The 19,640-nt window shown below is 46.0% G+C and overlaps 1 protein-coding gene across 3 annotated transcripts in view; it reads left to right on the forward strand.

The window, feature by feature from the left end:
- The window catches only part of PRKCI (protein kinase C iota), a 418,248-nt gene that overhangs the window by 370,204 nt on the left and 28,404 nt on the right, over window positions 1–19,640 (forward strand). For all 3 annotated transcript variants that reach the window (XM_063916222.1, XM_063916220.1, XM_063916221.1), the window contains 5 exons: window positions 141–276; window positions 4,565–4,652; window positions 5,499–5,624; window positions 5,838–5,917; window positions 19,214–19,303. In XM_063916222.1, coding sequence (XP_063772292.1) covers window positions 141–276; window positions 4,565–4,652; window positions 5,499–5,624; window positions 5,838–5,917; window positions 19,214–19,303 — 520 coding nt within the window. The remainder of the gene's footprint in view (window positions 1–140; window positions 277–4,564; window positions 4,653–5,498; window positions 5,625–5,837; window positions 5,918–19,213; window positions 19,304–19,640) is intronic.

Genomic DNA, 19,640 nt, shown 5'->3' on the forward strand with positions numbered 1-19,640 from the left:
GTTTTGTGTGCATATGTGGTCGGTAAGAAAGACATTTACATATCAGAAAGCAATCATAATTGAAGGATTTATTTAGTAGTTATTATGTCCCTGTGCCATATTTCCTTGTGGGTAATAGACTTGTGCTTTTCTCTCTCTAGGTTTTACTCTGCAGAAATCAGTCTGGCATTAAACTACCTCCACGAGCGAGGAATTATTTATAGGGATTTAAAGCTGGACAATGTCTTATTGGATTCTGAAGGGCACATAAAACTCACTGACTATGGCATGTGCAAGGTGAGGAAAATGGTTTATGTCCATTGAAGCGCATTCCTTCCCTGTCCATAATCCTTCCAAGCAAACAAACCACTACATCACCTATCAAATATTGAATGGAAAATAAGAAATTGCCCGCATTGGGTTTGAGCTATTTGATGAAATTAGATGAAATACATTATTTTCATATAGGGCATACGTTCTTTTAAAGAGTTCCCAGTTCTACTGAAGGGGACCCAAAGGACTACACTGTAACAGTACCCATTCTGGGCAGGGCAATGTCAGTCAAAGTCACTGTATTAGCTATTTTCCACATACGGAAACGTTGCAGATGTATTTTTGAGTTTATATACACTGTATGTGTGTATATATTTATTTCTGCACTTGAAATGAAAATGCTTCTGGGTTTTGTTGTTTTGCAGTCTCTTGAATCGCTTATACTATATGTAGGAGGTAATGGCAACCTACCAAATGAGGGAACACTTTTTTATTTTTTTATTTGACACAAGATGGGTGAGATATGGGCGTTCTAAAGCGGGTGACCATTAATTATTTGTAGCCATGTTGGGGCACACTAATGGAAAGAGGAACTCCCCTCTTTGAAACGAGAGTACCGCACTCTTTCTATGTTATGTTATTTGGTGGGGGAGATAGAGGGACTTCAATTCTCTCCCCTTCACCATTTTCATCCTTTTTGTGTTTTTACAGACTATGCTACAATGTCTCAAGACATTTTACTGTAATTTTGTGCCTCCAGCATGATATTATCCCTGTATAATAATTGTGGTTGTCCCATTTTATATCTATACACTTGAGTAGGTTAAAAGATTATTGATCCAAGAGCAGATCTGATTGCTTTTCATCATTCAGGAAATATTTGTCCCTTGCGTAATGTATTTGATAAATACTACACTCTGGTGATGTTTACTTTTCTTTGCTTTTTGCTCTGTGTTTTTGGATAAATATAAAATTGTTACTGTGTTTAAACTTGTGTGTGTGTGTGTGTGTGTGTGTGTGTGTGTGTACATGTATGTATATGTGTGCGTACTGTACATGTATGTATATGTTTGTGTGTGTATGCATATATGTATGTGTGTATATATATATATATATATATATTTATATATATATTAGTGATGAGCGGGTTCGGTTTTACTCGGTTCTCAAAACGGCATCTTATTGGCTCACGGATGTCACGTGTTTTGGATAGCCAATAAGATGCCGTGTTGAGAACAGAGTAAAACCGAACCCGCTCATCACTTATATATATATATATATATATATAAGTCTTGAATCAGCTAATCATGATTTCCCAATGTTAATCATGATTTCCCAATGTTTTTACTCTTGGGTGCTGGTATAAGATCTAAAGTTGAAGAAAAGAACGTAAAAGAACTGAGGGACTGGAAAATGTCAATATGTTCTATTTTATAGAAGCAATATAGTTATCCAATGTGTTTCGGCCAGTGTTCGGTAGTTATCAAAACTTGACAAAAGCTGGGTTGTACCCAGATTTCCCTCTGTTGGTTTTCAGCAAATTTCAGCATTTCCTGTTGTGCTAGTTCCCTGTGTGCAAATCTGATCTGTTTAGTGTTCTGTGTTTACTTCCCCACCCCCAACTGCTTTTTCCTCTGTCCTCCAGCTGCACATTGCTTCTTATGCTGTATTTCTCCCTGACATATATCCCCTGTGGTTCTGTTATCACAGAATCATCTGCTGCTCTTACCCGCACCCTTTCTCTGCTTTTCCTTGCTGCATCTATCTTTCTTTCACAGAACTGTTGCTGGCTACCTTTTTCATTCATCCAAATGGGTGACACTGTAACCATGGGGCATAGAAGCTCAGTCAGGAACATACAATTGTTTTGTTTTTTCTCTTTCATTTATAATTTATGCCTCCACAATGGCTGTCATGCACAATGTATGGTGCTAGGAGCAGGTCAAGGAGGTGTCACCCTCCACTCTGTATGGGACTTCCTCCAGGAGGGTGTACCTGTCATTACTGCCTGGGGTAGTGTGACCTTGTACACTGTGCTGCCCACATTATCTGTGTAGAACTGTGCTCCAATAACCCAGCTAAAGAAAAGTACTCCTCTCTCCCTGTCGGGAGAAGGGAATTTAAGTTGCAGTTAGTACAGATAACCAGGGATAGCAACGAGGAAACAGTGCAGAGTCTCTGATGTCGGAAAGGGGTTCAGGAATGCAGGCTGTAAGGAATACCAGCCCTTTACTAGGCACCACTGGGCATATAGGATGTTTGGAGAGGATTTTCGAATCTACCTGTTGTCAGTAGGAGCACTAAGGGGGTATATTCACTAAAGTTTACAGAAGTGGAGATGTTGCCCATATCAACCAGATTCTAGCTATTATCTGCTAGACGTTGCTAAGTAGAATCTGGTTGCTATGGGCAACATCTCCACTTCTATAAACCTGCACTTTAGTAAATATACCCCTCAGGTTCTTGCAGTGATCCTCTCTTGGGAAGAAGGTTAAGTGGTTTAGGATTCCCCATACTTGGGTGTAAGCTCCTAGGAGTGTGGATGAAGATGGTTTGGAGCTGGCAGGGTGGCAGATAGTTGTCATTCAGGACCAGCAAAGAGCATGTAACTCTGGATTTAACACTATTCAAGACAATCGTGTTTAGCTAGAAGATTATTTACTTTGTTGGCGTGGACCAAACCGGATAAGAAGTATTGATTGCTAGTTCAGCAGCTTATAGAAACTCAAATAGAAGATGCAAAGCCATTTTAAAATCTATAACAGTTCTGACTACTCTCAGACCCATTGTAGAGTTGGCATGGGTTAACAAAGCAGTGGTCAGTAATTCTACTGGCTTATACTGCGTGCAGACACGTTTACCTGAAAATCTGAAGGCGCATTCTTCCAGAACATTCTGTTCCTCCTGGGTGCAGCAGACAGGCATCAGCTTAGCAGCTGTGTCATGCAGCCAGCCCATCCTCTTTCATATGTCTACCAGTTTTTAAAGCTTCAATGTTTTTACACCAAAAGATGCGAGTTTCGGACAGTAGGCTTTACACACAGCAATGTCATAGTGGTTTGGTATGTGTGACCTGCAGCCGGGATGCCAGCAGTCACAATAGGGTGTAGTATGGTATGCCGGCGGCCGGGCTCCCGGAGACCAGCATACCGGCGCCGGGAGCCCGACCGATGGCATACCGACAGCGTGGCGAGCGCAAATAAGCTTCTTGCGGGCTCGCTGCGCTCGCCACGCTGCAGGCAAGGTGGCGCGCGTAGCTATTTTATTCTCCCTCCAGGGGGGTCGTGGACCCCCACAAGGGAAAAAAGTGTCGGTATGCCGGTTGTCGGGATTCCGGCGCCGGTATATTGTGCGCCGGGATCCCGACAGTCGGCATACTGAAGACTACCCGTCACAATACTGACGCCGGCATCCCAATCTTCAAAATTCCAACAGGGGCTAGTTAAGTATGCGAATCTCCTGACCCAAGTTGGGATTGCGGTGTCTGTATTCTGACTGCTGGAATCCCGACTGCTGGTATTTTACCTGCATCCCTGTGAGAGCATACCTTCCTGTATAGTCAGATTTGGGATGTTCTCATGATTAGCTTCCTTCAATTGTTGAATGAGAAAATAGATGTTCTGTACTTAAATGCTTTTCTCTAAATCCATTGGGGGACATTGTACACCGCTCCTTTAAGCTATTGTTCTCTTGTTCATCATTCTTCTGTTCTGTGTGGGCTTAGCTAATAAAATAGGTGATTCCTGACTGAGGGATATAAATGGGGAAGGGTTGGGGCTTAGCATCATTATTCTTGTGGTGCCCAAACTCCTGTCCTAGCCTCCATCCCACATAGTGATCCTCAGTAATTTCAGAGGAAAGAACACAAATTCTGTTTTCCTATTCCTGATGATAACCTGCCCCATAATTATTTCCTCCCTGCCCTTGACCTTATCTGGTCTTTTATGTTTATTTCTTTACAGTTGATATAAGCCCTCCTAGAGCAAGCAGCGGACTTGTTTGATTATGCCTAGTGTAAAACAATTCCCAATCATGACCTGATACATTTTTTTTAATATTAATTAATTTGGAAACTTATATCTCTGCACATAATGGTTTATCTTACATAAACTTAAACATATAGTATTCAGCTGGAACGGGAATGGTTGTAAAATTGTAGCTGATCTTCCAGAGAACTTGAACTACTCAGCTGGTGGGTATGACCCTTTCCTTCCCCGTCAGTGTTTGAATAGAAATTAAACCATGTTATTAGGTTTTAAGTACATAGATGGATAATATAATTTTTCTAACTTTCCTTCTTGGTGTTTTAAAGGAAGGATTACGGCCTGGAGATACAACTAGCACGTTCTGTGGAACACCGAATTACATCGCTCCTGAAATCTTGAGAGGCGAAGATTATGGTAATAATTTATAATCCACCAGGTCACGCTGAAGTGTTTCTGGAGAACAGTAAATGTCTGTGCAGAGTGTACCGTGTGATTGCAAGTCCTTGTCTCACAGGAGCAATGAGTGTGACTTGCTAATTTCTTGGTTGTCATTGCGTTGCTTGCTTTTCTTTTAATAAGAGGTAAAAGTTGCTGATTCCTGCTAATGGCGTCATTGTCTGACATAGAAGTATCTTCTTAGTTGCAATTGAGCAGGGGCTGCAATGATTTTCATGGGTGAAGTATTTTTTGGCTTTTCTGGATCACCCACATTGCATACTTCCAATATTATGTATCTGTAAATTTAATTTTAGCAGAAAGTCAAAATGCTAGAAGCGCTGAACAATGTTTATTAGCTTCAAGGACTATTTTGCCATCAAAGCAATCAATATTGTCAAGCGAGCTCTGACTGCCATCACAACTGTAAATCAGGCTGTGCAGCACCAAGTGGTATTTCCATGTAACAGCTGCATTTGCACATATAACGCTAAAGTAACCCTACTCTTACTTATATCCTAGCTTTCCTAAATGTGGAAATGTTAGGATAAAGCACTGTGCACTTGCACATCATCTCCTCCTTCTTACATTTTTCCCGTATGCCCCCAAACTTCTGTTGTAATGAGAAGCTGGGGATACTATACCTGATGCTTTATTTTCTACACCGTTCCCTGTGGCTCTGCAGCTATTGTGGAACTATGAGGCTGACAGGGCATGCTGGTGGAATTTATGGAGATATGTTGTTGCCTTCTATTGCTGATACTTCTGTAATATTTCTATTTTTGTATGTATGTAGATTGTTAACATTATATGGATTATTATTAGGTTTCAGCGTGGACTGGTGGGCACTAGGTGTCTTGATGTTTGAGATGATGGCTGGGCGGTCACCATTCGATATTGTTGGGAGTTCAGACAATCCAGACCAAAATACAGAGGATTTCCTTTTTCAAGGTAAAAGCCTAAAATAATTTTAGCATATATTTAACTTACAACTGAAATAATTACATTTTTCCATTTGTTATTGGCCTACAGTATATTCACCATGACAGTAAAGGAAAAAAAATAACTTGCTCTTATAGAAATAATGTTACGCAGTTTCTGAATGTTATATGTTTTCATTATTTGTTTACTTTATTTTATGTTTATTCTTCTTTTTATTTCTAGTCATACTGGAAAAACAAATTCGAATCCCCAGATCATTGTCTGTGAAAGCAGCAAGTGTGCTTAAAAGCTTTCTCAACAAGGTGAGTCTAATTAATATTAACTGAATACAAACTTACCAAAATGTTCCGTACTTCCACCCTGCTGTGTCCATAGAGTTATGTTTCCCAACATCTGGTGGACATGCTCTTATTAATTCTGTCTCTCACCACCCAATATCCGTGGTCCTGCATTGTCTCCCGTCCTATGCCGGATGGGAGTCCACCTTTAAATAAATTGTTCTCCAATGTCCTTGCCATGGCTAAATCTTCCATCTCTAGAAATTGTAAATCCCCCGATTCTCCTACAATTCTTGCCCTTAAAAAGTATGGGGGACATTTACTAAGCAGTGGTAAGAGCGGAGAAGTGAGCCAGTGGAAAAGTTGCCCATGGCAACCAATCAGCACTGAAGTAACATCTATAATTTGCATACTATAAAATTATACAGAGCTGCTGATTGGTTGATGGGGCAACTTCTACACTGGCTCACTTCTCCGCTCTTATCACTGCTTAGTAAATGTCCCCCTATGTCTGGTATAATGCAAGCATGGAAAGAATTACTACCTACACAAAAACCCCATAAAAGTGATTTTATCTGGTCCCTCTCATATCAACGGGAGAGTCTGCACTGCCCACCCTCCTCTGGTCTAACTCTGCCTTTGTGATTTTGCGGTCCTTCTGCTGATCCAACTTGCATTCCAATTATGTAAGGTTCTTTAAGTTATTTTCTTTGCTGATTAATGTTATTTTGAGTACCTGTACCCTCTCCCCATCACCTTTCTTTTTCTTCTACTTATTCAGATTTTTGTAAAGCCACAAAACAATATGAAACTCATTTCATATATGTTTGATTCCATTTATTGCAGATGTTCTTTCCTATTTCCTTGTACAAATGAGAGGTTCAAGAAAACTTAACCGACTTTCCAGCCAAAGGCCCTTTATTAACAAGAAATTCCACAATATGTTTTATGCACCTATCAGTCAATTCAATGCAACAATATGGTGCTGCAGCAACACATTTATTTTATTTTTATTTTTGTAGCGCCTTTCATAAACTTTTTGCTTAAAGTCATTGCCAAACTGTCATTAGATATGTCATAGTTTTACTGTGCCGACTTTTCATGTCATTTTTTCTGTAAAAATAATATATATATAATATGGGTTCGGTGTGTAATACCGGCAGTTGGGATGCTGATGCTGTCAGCACAATGACTGGCAGCGGCATCCGGACACTGAAGATCCCAACAGACACGAAGATCCCAACACTGGACTGGATAAGTATATTCACCCTCCCCTACTCCAGGGGTGGCGGCTATGGCTAACCACACCTTAGGGCCTAACCCTAACCCCATCTAGTGCCTAACCCTTACCCCCAGGCCCTACCTCGTACCCCGCTACTAACCTTCAGGATGTCAGCTGTCAGTGTTTCGACGCCGGTCTCCTGAGTGATGTTGGGATTCCGGCATTGGTCACATGACCGTCGGCATCTTGATCATGGTATTTAGCAAACCTTCATATCATCCTGTGCACACTGTTCTTGGTAAACATTTTTCATATGTTGTCAGACACTTAGCCATCACCTTGAGGTTCTTTTTTTGCCGCCCTGTCATGTTCTCGGAGTAATTTCTGTAGGACGAATGTCTGACATTAAAGTAATGGAGGCTGATGTCTGTAGTATTGGTTTTGTAACCCTTTCAAGTGTTGGAAACTTGTTTTTATCAAGGTACGATTCACATCTGCACAGCAGTTTGCCATTCCATTATTTGGAAAACTGACTCTATCTCTGATAATATACATCTAATTTTGCGATATTGTGGCCACTGCTCCAAAGACAGTGATTGTTTGTTTGACAAGTATGTTGAAGAATTGAAGGCATTTATTTTTCAGCAAATTATATTTCTCTGACGTCCTAAGTGGATGCTGGGGACTCCGTAAGGACCATGGGGAATAGCGGCTCCGCAGGAGACAGGGCACAAAAGTAAAAGCTTTAGGATCAGGTGGTGTGCACTGGCTCCTCCCCCTATGACCCTCCTCCAAGCCTCAGTTAGGTTTTTGTGCCCGGCCGAGAAGGGTACAATCTAGGTGGCTCTCCTAAAGAGCTGCTTAGAGTAAAAGTTTTGTTAGGTTTTTTATTTTCAGTGAGTCCTGCTGGCAACAGGCTCACTGCAACGAGGGACTTAGGGGAGAAGAAGTGAACTCACCTGCGTGCAAGATGGATTGGCTTCTTAGGCTACTGGACACTAGCTCCAGAGGGACGATCACAGGTACAGCCTGGATGGGTCACCGGAGCCGCGCCGCCGACCCCCTTGCAGATGCTGAAGAGAGAAGAGGTCCAGAAATCGGCGGCTGAAGACTTCCCAGTCTTCTTAAGGTAGCGCACAGCACGGCAGCTGTGCGCCATTGCTCTCAGCACACTTCACACCAACGGTCACTGAGGGTGCAGGGCGCTGGGGGGGGCGCCCTGGGCAGCAATGAAAGTACCTATGCTGGCTAAAAATACATCACATATAGCCTCTGGGGCTATATGGATGTATTTAACCCCTGCCAGGTTGTCAGAAAAACGGGAGAAGAAGCCAGCCGAAAAGGGGGCGGGGCCTATTCTCCTCAGCACACAGCGCCATTTTCCTACACAGCTCCGCTGCTAGGAAGGCTCCCAGGCTCTCCCCTGCACTGCACTACAGAAACAGGGTTAAAACAGAGAGGGGGGGCATTTTGGTGGCGATATTATAATATATTAAGATGCTATAAGGGAAAACACTTATATAAGGTTGTCCCTGTATAATTATAGCGTTTTGGTGTGTGCTGGCAAACTCTCCCTCTGTCTCCCCAAAGGGCTAGTGGGGTCCTGTCCTCTATCAGAGCATTCCCTGTGTGTGTGCTGTGTGTCGGTACGTGTGTGTCGACATGTATGAGGACGAGGTTGGTGAGGAGGCGGAGCAATTGCCTGTAATGGTGATGTCACTCTCTAGGGAGTCGACACCGGAATGGATGGCTTATTTAGGGAATTACGTGATAATGTCAACACGCTGCAAGGTCGGTTGACGACATGAGACGGCCGGCAAACCAATTAGTACCTGTCCAGGCGTCTCAAACACCGTCAGGGGCTTTAAAACGCCCATTACCTCAGTCGGTCGACACAGACACGGACACTGACTCCAGTGTCGACGGTGAAGAAACAAACGTATTTTCCATTAGGGCCACACGTTACATGTTAAGGGCAATGAAGGAGGTGTTACATATTTCTGATACTACAAGTACCACAAAAAAGGGTATTATGTGGGGTGTGAAAAAACTACCTGTAGTTTTTCCTGAATCAGATAAATTAAATGAAGTGTGTGATGATGCGTGGGTTTTCCCCGATAGAAAATTATTGGCGTTATACCCTTTCCCGCCAGAAGTTAGGGCGCGTTGGGAAACACCCCCTAGGGTGGATAAGGCGCTCACACGCTTATCAAAACAAGTGGCGTTACCGTCTCCAGATACGGCCGCCCTCAAGGAGCCAGCTGATAGGAGGCTGGAAAATATCCTAAAAAGTATATACACACATACTGGTGTTATACTGCGACCAGCGATCGCCTCAGCCTGGATGTGCAGCGCTGGGGTGGCTTGGTCGGATTCCCTGACTGAAAATATTGATACCCTTGACAGGGACAGTATTTTATTGACTATAGAGCATTTAAAGGATGCATTTCTATATATGCGAGATGCACAGAGGGATATTTGCACTCTGGCATCAAGAGTAAGTGCGATGTCCATGTCTGCCAGAAGATGTTTATGGACACGACAGTGGTCAGGTGATGCGGATTCCAAACGGCACATGGAAGTATTGCCGTATAAAGGGGAGGAGTTATTTGGGGTCGGTCCATCGGACCTGGTGGCCACGGCAACAGCTGGAAAATCCACCTTTTTTACCCCAAGTCACATCTCAGCAGAAAAAGACACCGTCTTTTCAGCCTCAGTCCTTTTGTCCCCATAAGGGCAAGCGGGCAAAAGGCCAGTCACATCTGCCCAGGGGTAGAGGAAAGGGAAGAAGACTGCAGCAGGCAGCCCCTTCCCAGGAACAGAAGCCCTCCACCGCTTCTGCCACGTCCTCAGCATGACGCTGGGGCCGTACAAGCGGACTCAGGTGCGGTGGGGGGGGTCGTCTCAAGAGTTTCAGCGCGCAGTGGGCTCACTCGCAAGTGGACCCCTGGATCCTACAAGTAGTATCCCAGGGGTACAGATTGGAAATTCGAGACGTCTCCCCCTCGCAGGTTCCTGAAATCTGCTTTACCAACGTCTCCCTCCGACAGGGAGGCAGTATTGGAAACAATTCACAAGCTGTATTCCCAGCAGGTGATAATCAAAGTACCCCTCCTACAACAAGGAAAGGGGTATTATTCCACACTATTTGTGGTACTGAAGCCAGACGGCTCGGTGAGACCTATTCTAAATCTGAAATCTTTGAACACTTGCATAAAAAGGTTCAAATCAAGATGGAGTCACTCAGAGCAGTGATAGCGAACCAGGAAGAAGGGGACTATATGGTGTCCCTGGACATCAAGGATGCTTACTTCCATGTCCCAATTTGCCCTTCTCACCAAGGGTACCTCAGGTTCGTGGTACAGAACTGTCACTATCAGTTTCAGACGCTGCCGTTTGGATTGTCCACGGCACCCCGGGTCTTTACCAAGGTAATGGCCGAAATTATGATTCTTCTTCAAAGAAAAGGCGTCTTAATTATCCCTTACTTGGACGATCTCCTGATAAGGGCAAGGTCCAGAGAACAGTTGGAGGTCGGAGTAGCACTATCTCAAGTAGTTCTACGACAGCACGGGTGGATTCTAAATATTCCAAAATCGCAGCTGATTCCGACGACACGTCTGCTGTTCCTAGGGATGATTCTGGACACAGTCCAGAAAAAGGTGTTTCTCCCGGAGGAGAAAGCCAAGGAGTTATCCGAGCTAGTTAGGAACCTCCTAGAACCAGGCCAAGTGTCAGTGCATCAATGCACAAGAGTCCTGGGAAAAATGGTGGCTTCTTACGAAGCGATTCCATTCGGCAGATTTCACGCAAGAATTTTTCAGTGGGATCTGCTGGACGAATGGTCCGGAACGCATCTTCAGATGCATCAGCGGATAATCCTGTCTCCAAGGACAAGGGTGTCTCTTCTGTGGTGGCTGCAGAGTGCTCATCTACTAGAGGGCAGCAGATTCGGCATTCAGGACTGGGTCCTGGTGACCACGGATGCCAGCCTGAGAGGCTGGGGAGCAGTCACACAGGGAAGAAATTTCCAAGGAGTGTGGTCAAGTCTGGAGACTTCTCTCCACATAAATATACTGGAGCTAAGGGCAATTTACAATGCTCTGAGCCTAGGAAGACCTCTGCTTCAAAGTCAACCGGTGCTGATCCAGTCGGACAACATCACGGCAGTCGCCCACGTAAACAGACAGGGCGGCACAAGAAGCAGGAGGGCAATGGCAGCAAGGATTCTTCGCTGGGCGAAAAATCATATGATAACACTGTCAGCGGTGTTCATTCCGGGAGTGGACAACTGGGAAGCAGACTTCCTCAGCAGGCACGACCTCCACCCGGGAGAGTGGGGACTTCATCTGGAAGTCTTCCACATGATTGTGAACCGTTGGGAAAGACCAAAGGTGGACATGATGGCGTCCCGTCTGAACAAAAAACTGGACAGGTATTGCGCCAGGTCAAGAGACCCTCAGGCAATAGCTGGGACGCTTTGGGAACACCGTGGGTGTACCAGTCGGTGTATGTGTTCCCTCCTCTGCCTCTCATACCCAAGGTACTGAGAATTATAAGACGGAGAGGAGTAAGAACTATACTCGTGGCTCCGGATTGGCCAAGAAGGACTTGGTACCCAGAACTTCAAGAGATACTAAGAAGGGACTTGCTTCAGCAAGGATCATGTCTGTTCCAAGACTTACCGCGGCTGCGTTTGACGGCATGGCGGTTGAACGCCGGATCCTAAGGGAAAAAGGCATTCCGGAAGAGGTCATCCCTACCCTGGTCAGAGCCAGGAAGGAGGTGACCCCACAACATTATCACCGCATTTGGAGAAAATATGTTGCATGGTGTGAGGCCAGGAAGGCCCCCACGGAGGAATTTCAACTCTGTCGATTCCTGCATTTCCTGCAAACAGGAGTGTCTATGGGCCTCAAATTTGGGTCCATTAAGGTTTAAATTTCGACCCTGTCGATTTTCTTCCAGAAAGAATTGGCTTCAGTTCCTGAAGTCCAGAAGTTTGTCAAGGGAGTACTGCATATACAACCCCTTTTGTGCCTCCAGTGGCACTGTGGGATCTCAACGTAGTTCTGGGATTCCTCAAATCACATTGGTTTAAACCGCTCAAATCTGTGGATTTGAAATATCTCACATGGAAAGTGACCATGCTGTTGGCCCTGGCCTCGGCCAGGCGAGTGTCAAAATTGGCGGCTTTGTCTCACAAAAGCCCATATCTGATTGTCCTTTCGGACAGGGCAGAGCTGCGGACTCGTCCCCAGTTTCTCCCTAAGGTGGTGTCAGCGTTTCACCTGAACCAGCTTATTGTGGTACCTGCGGCTACTAGGGACTTGGAGGACTCCAAGTTGCTAGATGTTGTCAGGGCCCTGAAAATATATATTTCCAGGACGGCTGGAGTCAGGAAAACTGACTTGCTGTTATCCTGTATGCACTCAACAAACTGGGTGCTCTTGCTTCTAAGCAGACGATTGCTAGTTGGATGTGTAGTACAATTCAGCTTGCACATTCTGTGGCAGGCCTGCCACAGCCAAAATATGTAAATGCCCATTCCACAAGGAAGGTGGGTTCATCTTGGGCGGCTGCCCGAGGGGTCTCGGCTTTACAACTTTGCCGAGCTGCTACTTGGTCAGGGGCAAACATGTTTGCAAAATTTTACAAATTTGATACCCTGGCTGAGGAGGACCTGGAGTTCTCTCATTCGGTGCTGCAGAGTCATCCGCACTCTCCCGCCCGTTTGGGAGCTTTGGTATAATCCCCATGGTCCTTACGGAGTCCCCAGCATCCACTTAGGATGTCAGAGAAAATAAGAATTTACTTACCGATAATTCTATTTCTCGTAGTCCGTAGTGGATGCTGGGCGCCCATCCCAAGTGCGGTTTGTCTGCAATACTTGTACATAGTTATTGTTACAAAAATCGGGTTATTATTGTTGTGAGCCATCTTTTCAGAGGCTCCGCTGTTATCATGCTGTTAACTGGGTTCAGATCACAGGTTGTACAGTGTGATTGGTGTGGCTGGTATGAGTCTTACCCGGGATTCAAAATCATTCCTTATTGTGTACGCTCGTCCGGGCACAGTATCCTAACTGAGGCTTGGAGGAGGGTCATAGGGGGAGGAGCCAGTGCACACCACCTGATCCTAAAGCTTTTACTTTTGTGCCCTGTCTCCTGCGGAGCCGCTATTCCCCATGGTCCTTACGGAGTCCCCAGCATCCACTACGGACTACGAGAAATAGAATTATCGGTAAGTAAATTCTTATTTTATTCATTAGAGAACAGATTATACTCCTAAAAACATTTTTCAGCATAGTGTAAATTAATGTGTGTGTGTGTATGTATATATATATATATATATATATATATATATATATATATATATTTCTCTGACGTCCTAGTGGATGCTGGGGACTCCGTAAGGACCATGGGGAATAGCGGCTCCGCAGGAGACTGGGCACAGCTAAGAAAGATTTAGGACTACCTGGTGTGCACTGGCTCCTCCCACTATGACCCTCCTCCAGACCTCAGTTAGAATCCTGTGCCCGGCTGAGCTGGATGCACACTAGGGGCTCTCCTGAGCTCCTAGAGAGAAAGTATATTTTAGGTTTTTTATTTTACAGTGAGATCTGCTGGCAACAGACTCACTGCAGCGAGGGACTAAGGGGAGAAGAAGCGAACCTACCTAACTGGTGGTAGCTTGGGCTTCTTAGGCTACTGGACACCATTAGCTCCAGAGGGATCGACCGCATGGAACCGGCCATTGATGTTCGGTCCCAGAGCCGCGCCGCCGGCCCCCTTACGGAGCCAGAAGCAAGAAGAGTTCGGAAAATCGGCGGCAGAAGACATCAGTCTTCACCAAGGTAGCGCACAGCACTGCAGCTGTGCGCCATTGCTCCTCATACACACTTCACACTCCAGTCACTGAGGGTGCAGGGCGCTGGGGGGGGCGCCCTGAGCAGCAATAAAAACACCTTGGCTGGCAAATATATCACAATATATAGCCCCAGAGGCTATATATGTGATAAATACCCCTACCAGAATCCATAAAAAAGCGGGAGAAAAGTCTGCGAAAAAGGGGCGGAGCTATCTCCCTCAGCACACTGGCGCCATTTTCTCTTCACAGTGCAGCTTGAAGACAGCTCCCCAGGCTCTCCCCTGTAGTTTTCAGGCTCAAAGGGTTAAAAAGAGAGGGGGGGCACTAAATTTAGGCGCAATATTGTTTATACAAGCAGCTATTGGGGGAAAAATCACTCAGTTATAGTGTTAATTCCTGCATTATATAGCGCTCTGGTGTGTGCTGGCATACTCTCTCTCTGTCTCCCCAAAGGACTTTGTGGGGTCCTGTCCTCAGTCAGAGCATTCCCTGTGTGTGTACTGTGTGTCGGTACGGCTGTGTCGACATGTGGGATGAGGAAGGTTACGTGGAGGTGGAGCAGAGGCCGATAAATGGGATGTCGTCCCCTGTGGGGCCGACACCAGAGTGGATGGATAGGTGGAAGGTATTAACCGACAATGTCAACTCCTTACAAGGCTGGATGACGTAAAACAGCTGTGGGACAGCCGGCTTCTCAGCCCGCGCCTGCCCAGGCGTCTCAAAGGCCATCAGGGGCTCAAAAAAGCGCCTGTTACCTCAGATGGCAGACACAGATGTCGACACGGAGTCTGACTCCAGTGTCGACGAGGTTGAGACATATACACAATCCACTAGGAACATCCGTTACATGATCTCGGCAATGAAAAATGTGTTACGCATTTCTGACATGAACCCAAGTACCACATAAAAGGGGTTTTATTTTTGGGGAGAAAAAGCAGCCAGTGTTTTGTTCCCCCATCAGATGAATGAATGAAGTGTGTAAAGTAGCGTGGGTTCCCCCAATAAGAAACTGGTAATTTCTAAAAAGTTACTGATGGCGTACCCTTTCCCGCCAGAGGATAGGTCACGTTGGGAGATATCCCTTAGGGTGGATAAGGCGCTCACACGTTGTAAAAAAAGGTGGCACTGCCGTCTTAGGATACGGCCACCTTGAAGGAGCCTGCTGATAAAAAAACAGGAGGCTATCCTGAAGTCTGTATATACACACTCAGGTTATATACTGAGACCTGCAATTGCCTCAGCATAAATAGTGCTGCTGCAGCGTGGTCTGATACCCTGTCAGATAATATTAATACTCTAAGACAGGGATAATAGTTTGCTAACATAGAGCATATTAAAGACGTCGTCTTATATATAAAGGATGCACAGAGGGATATTTGCCGGCTGGCATCCAGAATAAATGCAATGTCCATTCTGCCAGGAGGGTATTAGAAACCCGGCAGTGGACAGGTGATGCTGCCTATAAAAGGCACATGGAGATTCTGCCTTATAAGGGTGAGGAATTGTTTGGGGATGGTCTCTGGGACCTCGTATCCACAGCAACAGCTGGGAAGAAAAAATTTTTTACCTCAGGTTTCCTCACAGCCTAAGAAAGCACCGTATTTTCAGGTACAGTCCTTTCGGCTTCAGAAAAGCAAGCGGGTCAAAGGCACAAGGGACGAAGGAAAAAGCTGCACCAGCAGCCAGTTCCCAGGATCAAAAATCTTCCCCCGCTTCCTCTGAGTCCACCGCTTGACGTTGGGGCTCCACAGGTGGAGACAGGTGCGGTAGGGGCGCGTCTCGGGAACTTCAGGGACCAGTGGGTTTGCCCACAGGTGGATCCCTAGGTTCTGCAAATAGTATCACAGGGATACAGGCTGGAGTTCGAGGCGACTCCCCCTCGCCGTTACCTCACCTCAGCCTTGCCTGCTGCCCTCGGAGAAAGGTAGTACTGGCGGCAATTCACAAGCTGCACCTCCAGCAGGTGAAATCAAGGTACCCCTCCTTCAACAAGGCCGGGGTTACTATTCCAAAATGTTGTGGTACCGAAACCAGACGGTTCGGTGAGACCCATTCTAAAATTGAAAGCCTTGAACACTTATATACGAAGGTTCAAGTTCGAAATGGAATCGCTCAGGGCGATTATTGCAAGCCTGGAGAATTTCATGGTATCACTAGACATCAAGGATGCTTACCTGCATGTCCCTATTTACCCTCTTCACCAGGAGTACCTCAAAATTGTGGTACAGGATTGTCATTACCAATTCCAGACGTTGCCGTTGGTCTGTCCCCGGCACCGAGGTATTTACCAAGGTAATGGCCAAAATAATTATCCCGTACTTGGACGATCTCCTTATAAAGGCGAGGTCCAGGGAGCAGTTGTTCGGCGGAGTAGCACTATCTCGGGAAGTGCTACAACAGCACGGCTGGATTCTGAATATCCAAAGTCGCAGCTGGTTCCTGCGACGCGTCTACTGTTCCTGAGTATGGTTCTGGACACAGAACAGGATAAAAAGGGTTTCTCCCGGAGGAGAAGTCCAAGGAGTTGTCGTCTCTAGACAGAGACCTCCTAATACGTATACAGGTGTCGGTGCATCAATGCACGCGAGCCCTGGGAAGGATGGTAGCTTCTTACGAAGAAATTCCATTCGCCAGGTCCCATACAAGGATTTTCCAGTGGGATCTGTTGGACATGTGGTCCGGGTCGCATCTTCAGATGCATCGGCGGATAACCCTGTCTCCAAGGGCCAGGGTGTCGCTGTTGTGGTGGCTGCAGAGTGCTCATCTTCTAGGGGGCCGCAGATTCGGCATACAGGACTGGGTCCTGGTGACCACGGATGCCAGCCTTCGAGGCTGGGGGGCAGTCACACAGGGAAGAAACTTCCAAGGCTATGGAAAAGTCAGGAGACTTCCCTACACATAAATATTCTGGAACTAAGGGCCATTTACAATGCCCTAAGTCAGGCTAGACCCCTGCTTCAACACCGGCCGGTGCTGATCCAGTCAGACAACATCACGGCGGTCGCTCATGTAAACGACAGGGCGGCACAAGAAGCAGGATGGCGATGGCAGAAGCCACAAGGATTCTCTGATGGGCGGAAAATCATGTGTTAGCACTGTCAGCAGTGTTCATTCCGGGAGTGGACAACTGAGAAGCAGACTTTCTCAGAAGACACGACCTCCACCCGGGAGAGTGGGGACTTCATCCAGAAGTCTTCCAAATGATTGTACACCGTTGGGAAAGGCCACAGGTGGACATGATGGCGTCCCGTCTCAACTAAAAGTTACAAAGATATTGCGCCAGGTCAAGGACCCTCAGGCGATAGCTGTGGACGCTCTGGTAACACCGTGGGTATACCAGTCAGTGTATGTGTTCCCTTCTCTGCCTCTCTTACCCAGGGTAATGAGAATAATAAGAAGGAGAGGAGTAAGAACTATACTCATTGTTCCGGGTGGGCCAAGAAGAGCTTGGTAACCAGAACTCCAAGAAATGATCTCAGAGGACCCATGGCCTCTGCCGCTCAGACAGGACCTGCTGCAGCAGGGGGCCTGTCTGTTCCAAGACGTACCGCGGCTGCGTTGGACGGCATGGCGGTTGAACGCCGGATCCTGAAGGAAAAGGGAATTCCGGAGGAAGTTATCCCTACGCTATTTAAAGCTAGGAAAGAAGTGAACGCTAACCATTATCACCGCATATGGCGGAAATATGTTGCGTACTGTGAGGCCAGGAAGGCCCCAAAGGAGAAATTTCAGCTAGGTCGGTTTCTGCACTTCCTACAGTCAGAGGGGACTATGGGCCTACAATTGGGTTCCATTAAGGTCCAGATTTCGGCTCTATCGATTTTCTTCCAAAATGGAACTGGCTTCACTGCCTGAAGTTCAGACTTTTGTTAAGGGAGGGCTGCATAGTCAGCCCCCGTTTGTGCCTCCAGTGGCACCGTGGGATCTCAACGTGGTGTTGGATTTCCTGAAGTCGCATTGGGTTGAGCCACTTAAATCCGTGGAGCTATATAATACCTCACGTGGAAAGTGGTCATTCTGTGGGCCTTGGCGTCGGCCAGGCGTGTATCAGAATTGACAAAAGCCCTTATCTGTATTTTATATGGGAAAGGCGAAATTGAGGACTCGTTCCCAATTCCTTCCTAAGGTGGTATCAGTTTTTCATGTGAACCAACCTATTGTGGTGCCTGCGGCTACTTGGGACTTGGAGGATTCCAAGTGACTGGACGTAGTCAGGGCCCTGAAAAGTATATGTTTCCAGGACAGCTGGAGTCAGGAAGACTGACTCGCTATTTATCCTGTATGCACCCAACAAGCTGGGTGCTCCTGCTTCTAAGCAGACTATTGCTCGCTGGATCTGTAGCACGATTCAACTTGCACATTCTGCGGCTGGACTGCCGCACCCTAAATCTGTAAAAGCCCATTCCACGAGGAAAGTGGGCTCTTCTTGGGCGGCTGCCCGAGGGGTCTCGGCTTTACAACTTTGCCGAGCTGCTACTTGGTCAGGGGCAAACAGGTTTGCAAAATTCTACAAATTTGATACCCTGGCTGAGGAGGACCTTGAGTTCTCTCATTCGGTGCTGCAGAGTCATCCGCACTCTCCCGCCCGTTTGGGAGCTTTGGTATAATCCCCATGGTCCTTACGGAGTCCCCAGCATCCACTAGGACGTCAAAGAAAATAAGATTTTACTCACCGATAAATCTATTTCTCGTAGTCCGTAGTGGATGCTGGGCGCCCGTCCCAAGTGCGGACTGTCTGCAATACTTGTATATAGTTATCATTAACTAAAAGGGTTATTGTTGAGCCATCTGTTGAGAGGCTCTGTTATGTTCACACTGTTAACTGGGTATCATATCACGAGTTATACGGTGTGATTGGTGTGGCTGGTATGAGTCTTACCCGGGATTCAAAATCCTTCCTTATTGTGTCAGCTCTTCCGGGCACAGTATCCTAACTGAGGTCTGGAGGAGGGTCATAGTGGGAGGAGCCAGTGCACACCAGGTAGTCCTAAATCTTTCTTAGCTGTGCCCAGTCTCCTGCGGAGCCGCTATTCCCCATGGTCCTTACGGAGTCCCCAGCATCCACTACGGACTACGAGAAATAGATTTACCGGTGAGTAAATTCTTATTATATATAGTGACACAGACACAAACAGTTGACGGTTGTTAACTTACAAGTGCATCTTCCTTTTTGGTATATCCATTTCATCTATATTTCCAGTCAACTTTCTTTTTGCTTTAACCTTCAGGAACCAAAGGATCGCCTAGGCTGCCATCCACAGACAGGATTTGCCGATATCCAGGGTCATCAATTTTTTCGAAATGTTGACTGGGACCTTGTAAGTACACTTTTTGCGAATCAAATTTATGAGTGTCATTATTAAAGTAATGTGTGTCTTCTAACTGCACACTTCTATATAGTCTGCATGCTTTATAACATAGAATATATAGTGGTCTGATACAGTGGCGCAAGTTCGTCCCAGTCGCCCGGAGGCATGATAAATGTTGGTGCCCCCCTACATATACACACACATACCATATGTAGCTATCCGGCACTAAGGGTGAACAGTAGCAGCGTGCTCAGGTACCTTTCCCAATAGTAATATAGATACACATAGAAAGTGGACGCACTCCAAGTCAGTCATTACAATAAAACAGACACCAGCATACCATTAT

This window comes from Pseudophryne corroboree, chromosome 4 (genome assembly GCF_028390025.1).
Source record: "Pseudophryne corroboree isolate aPseCor3 chromosome 4, aPseCor3.hap2, whole genome shotgun sequence".
NCBI lineage: Eukaryota > Metazoa > Chordata > Amphibia > Anura > Myobatrachidae > Pseudophryne > Pseudophryne corroboree.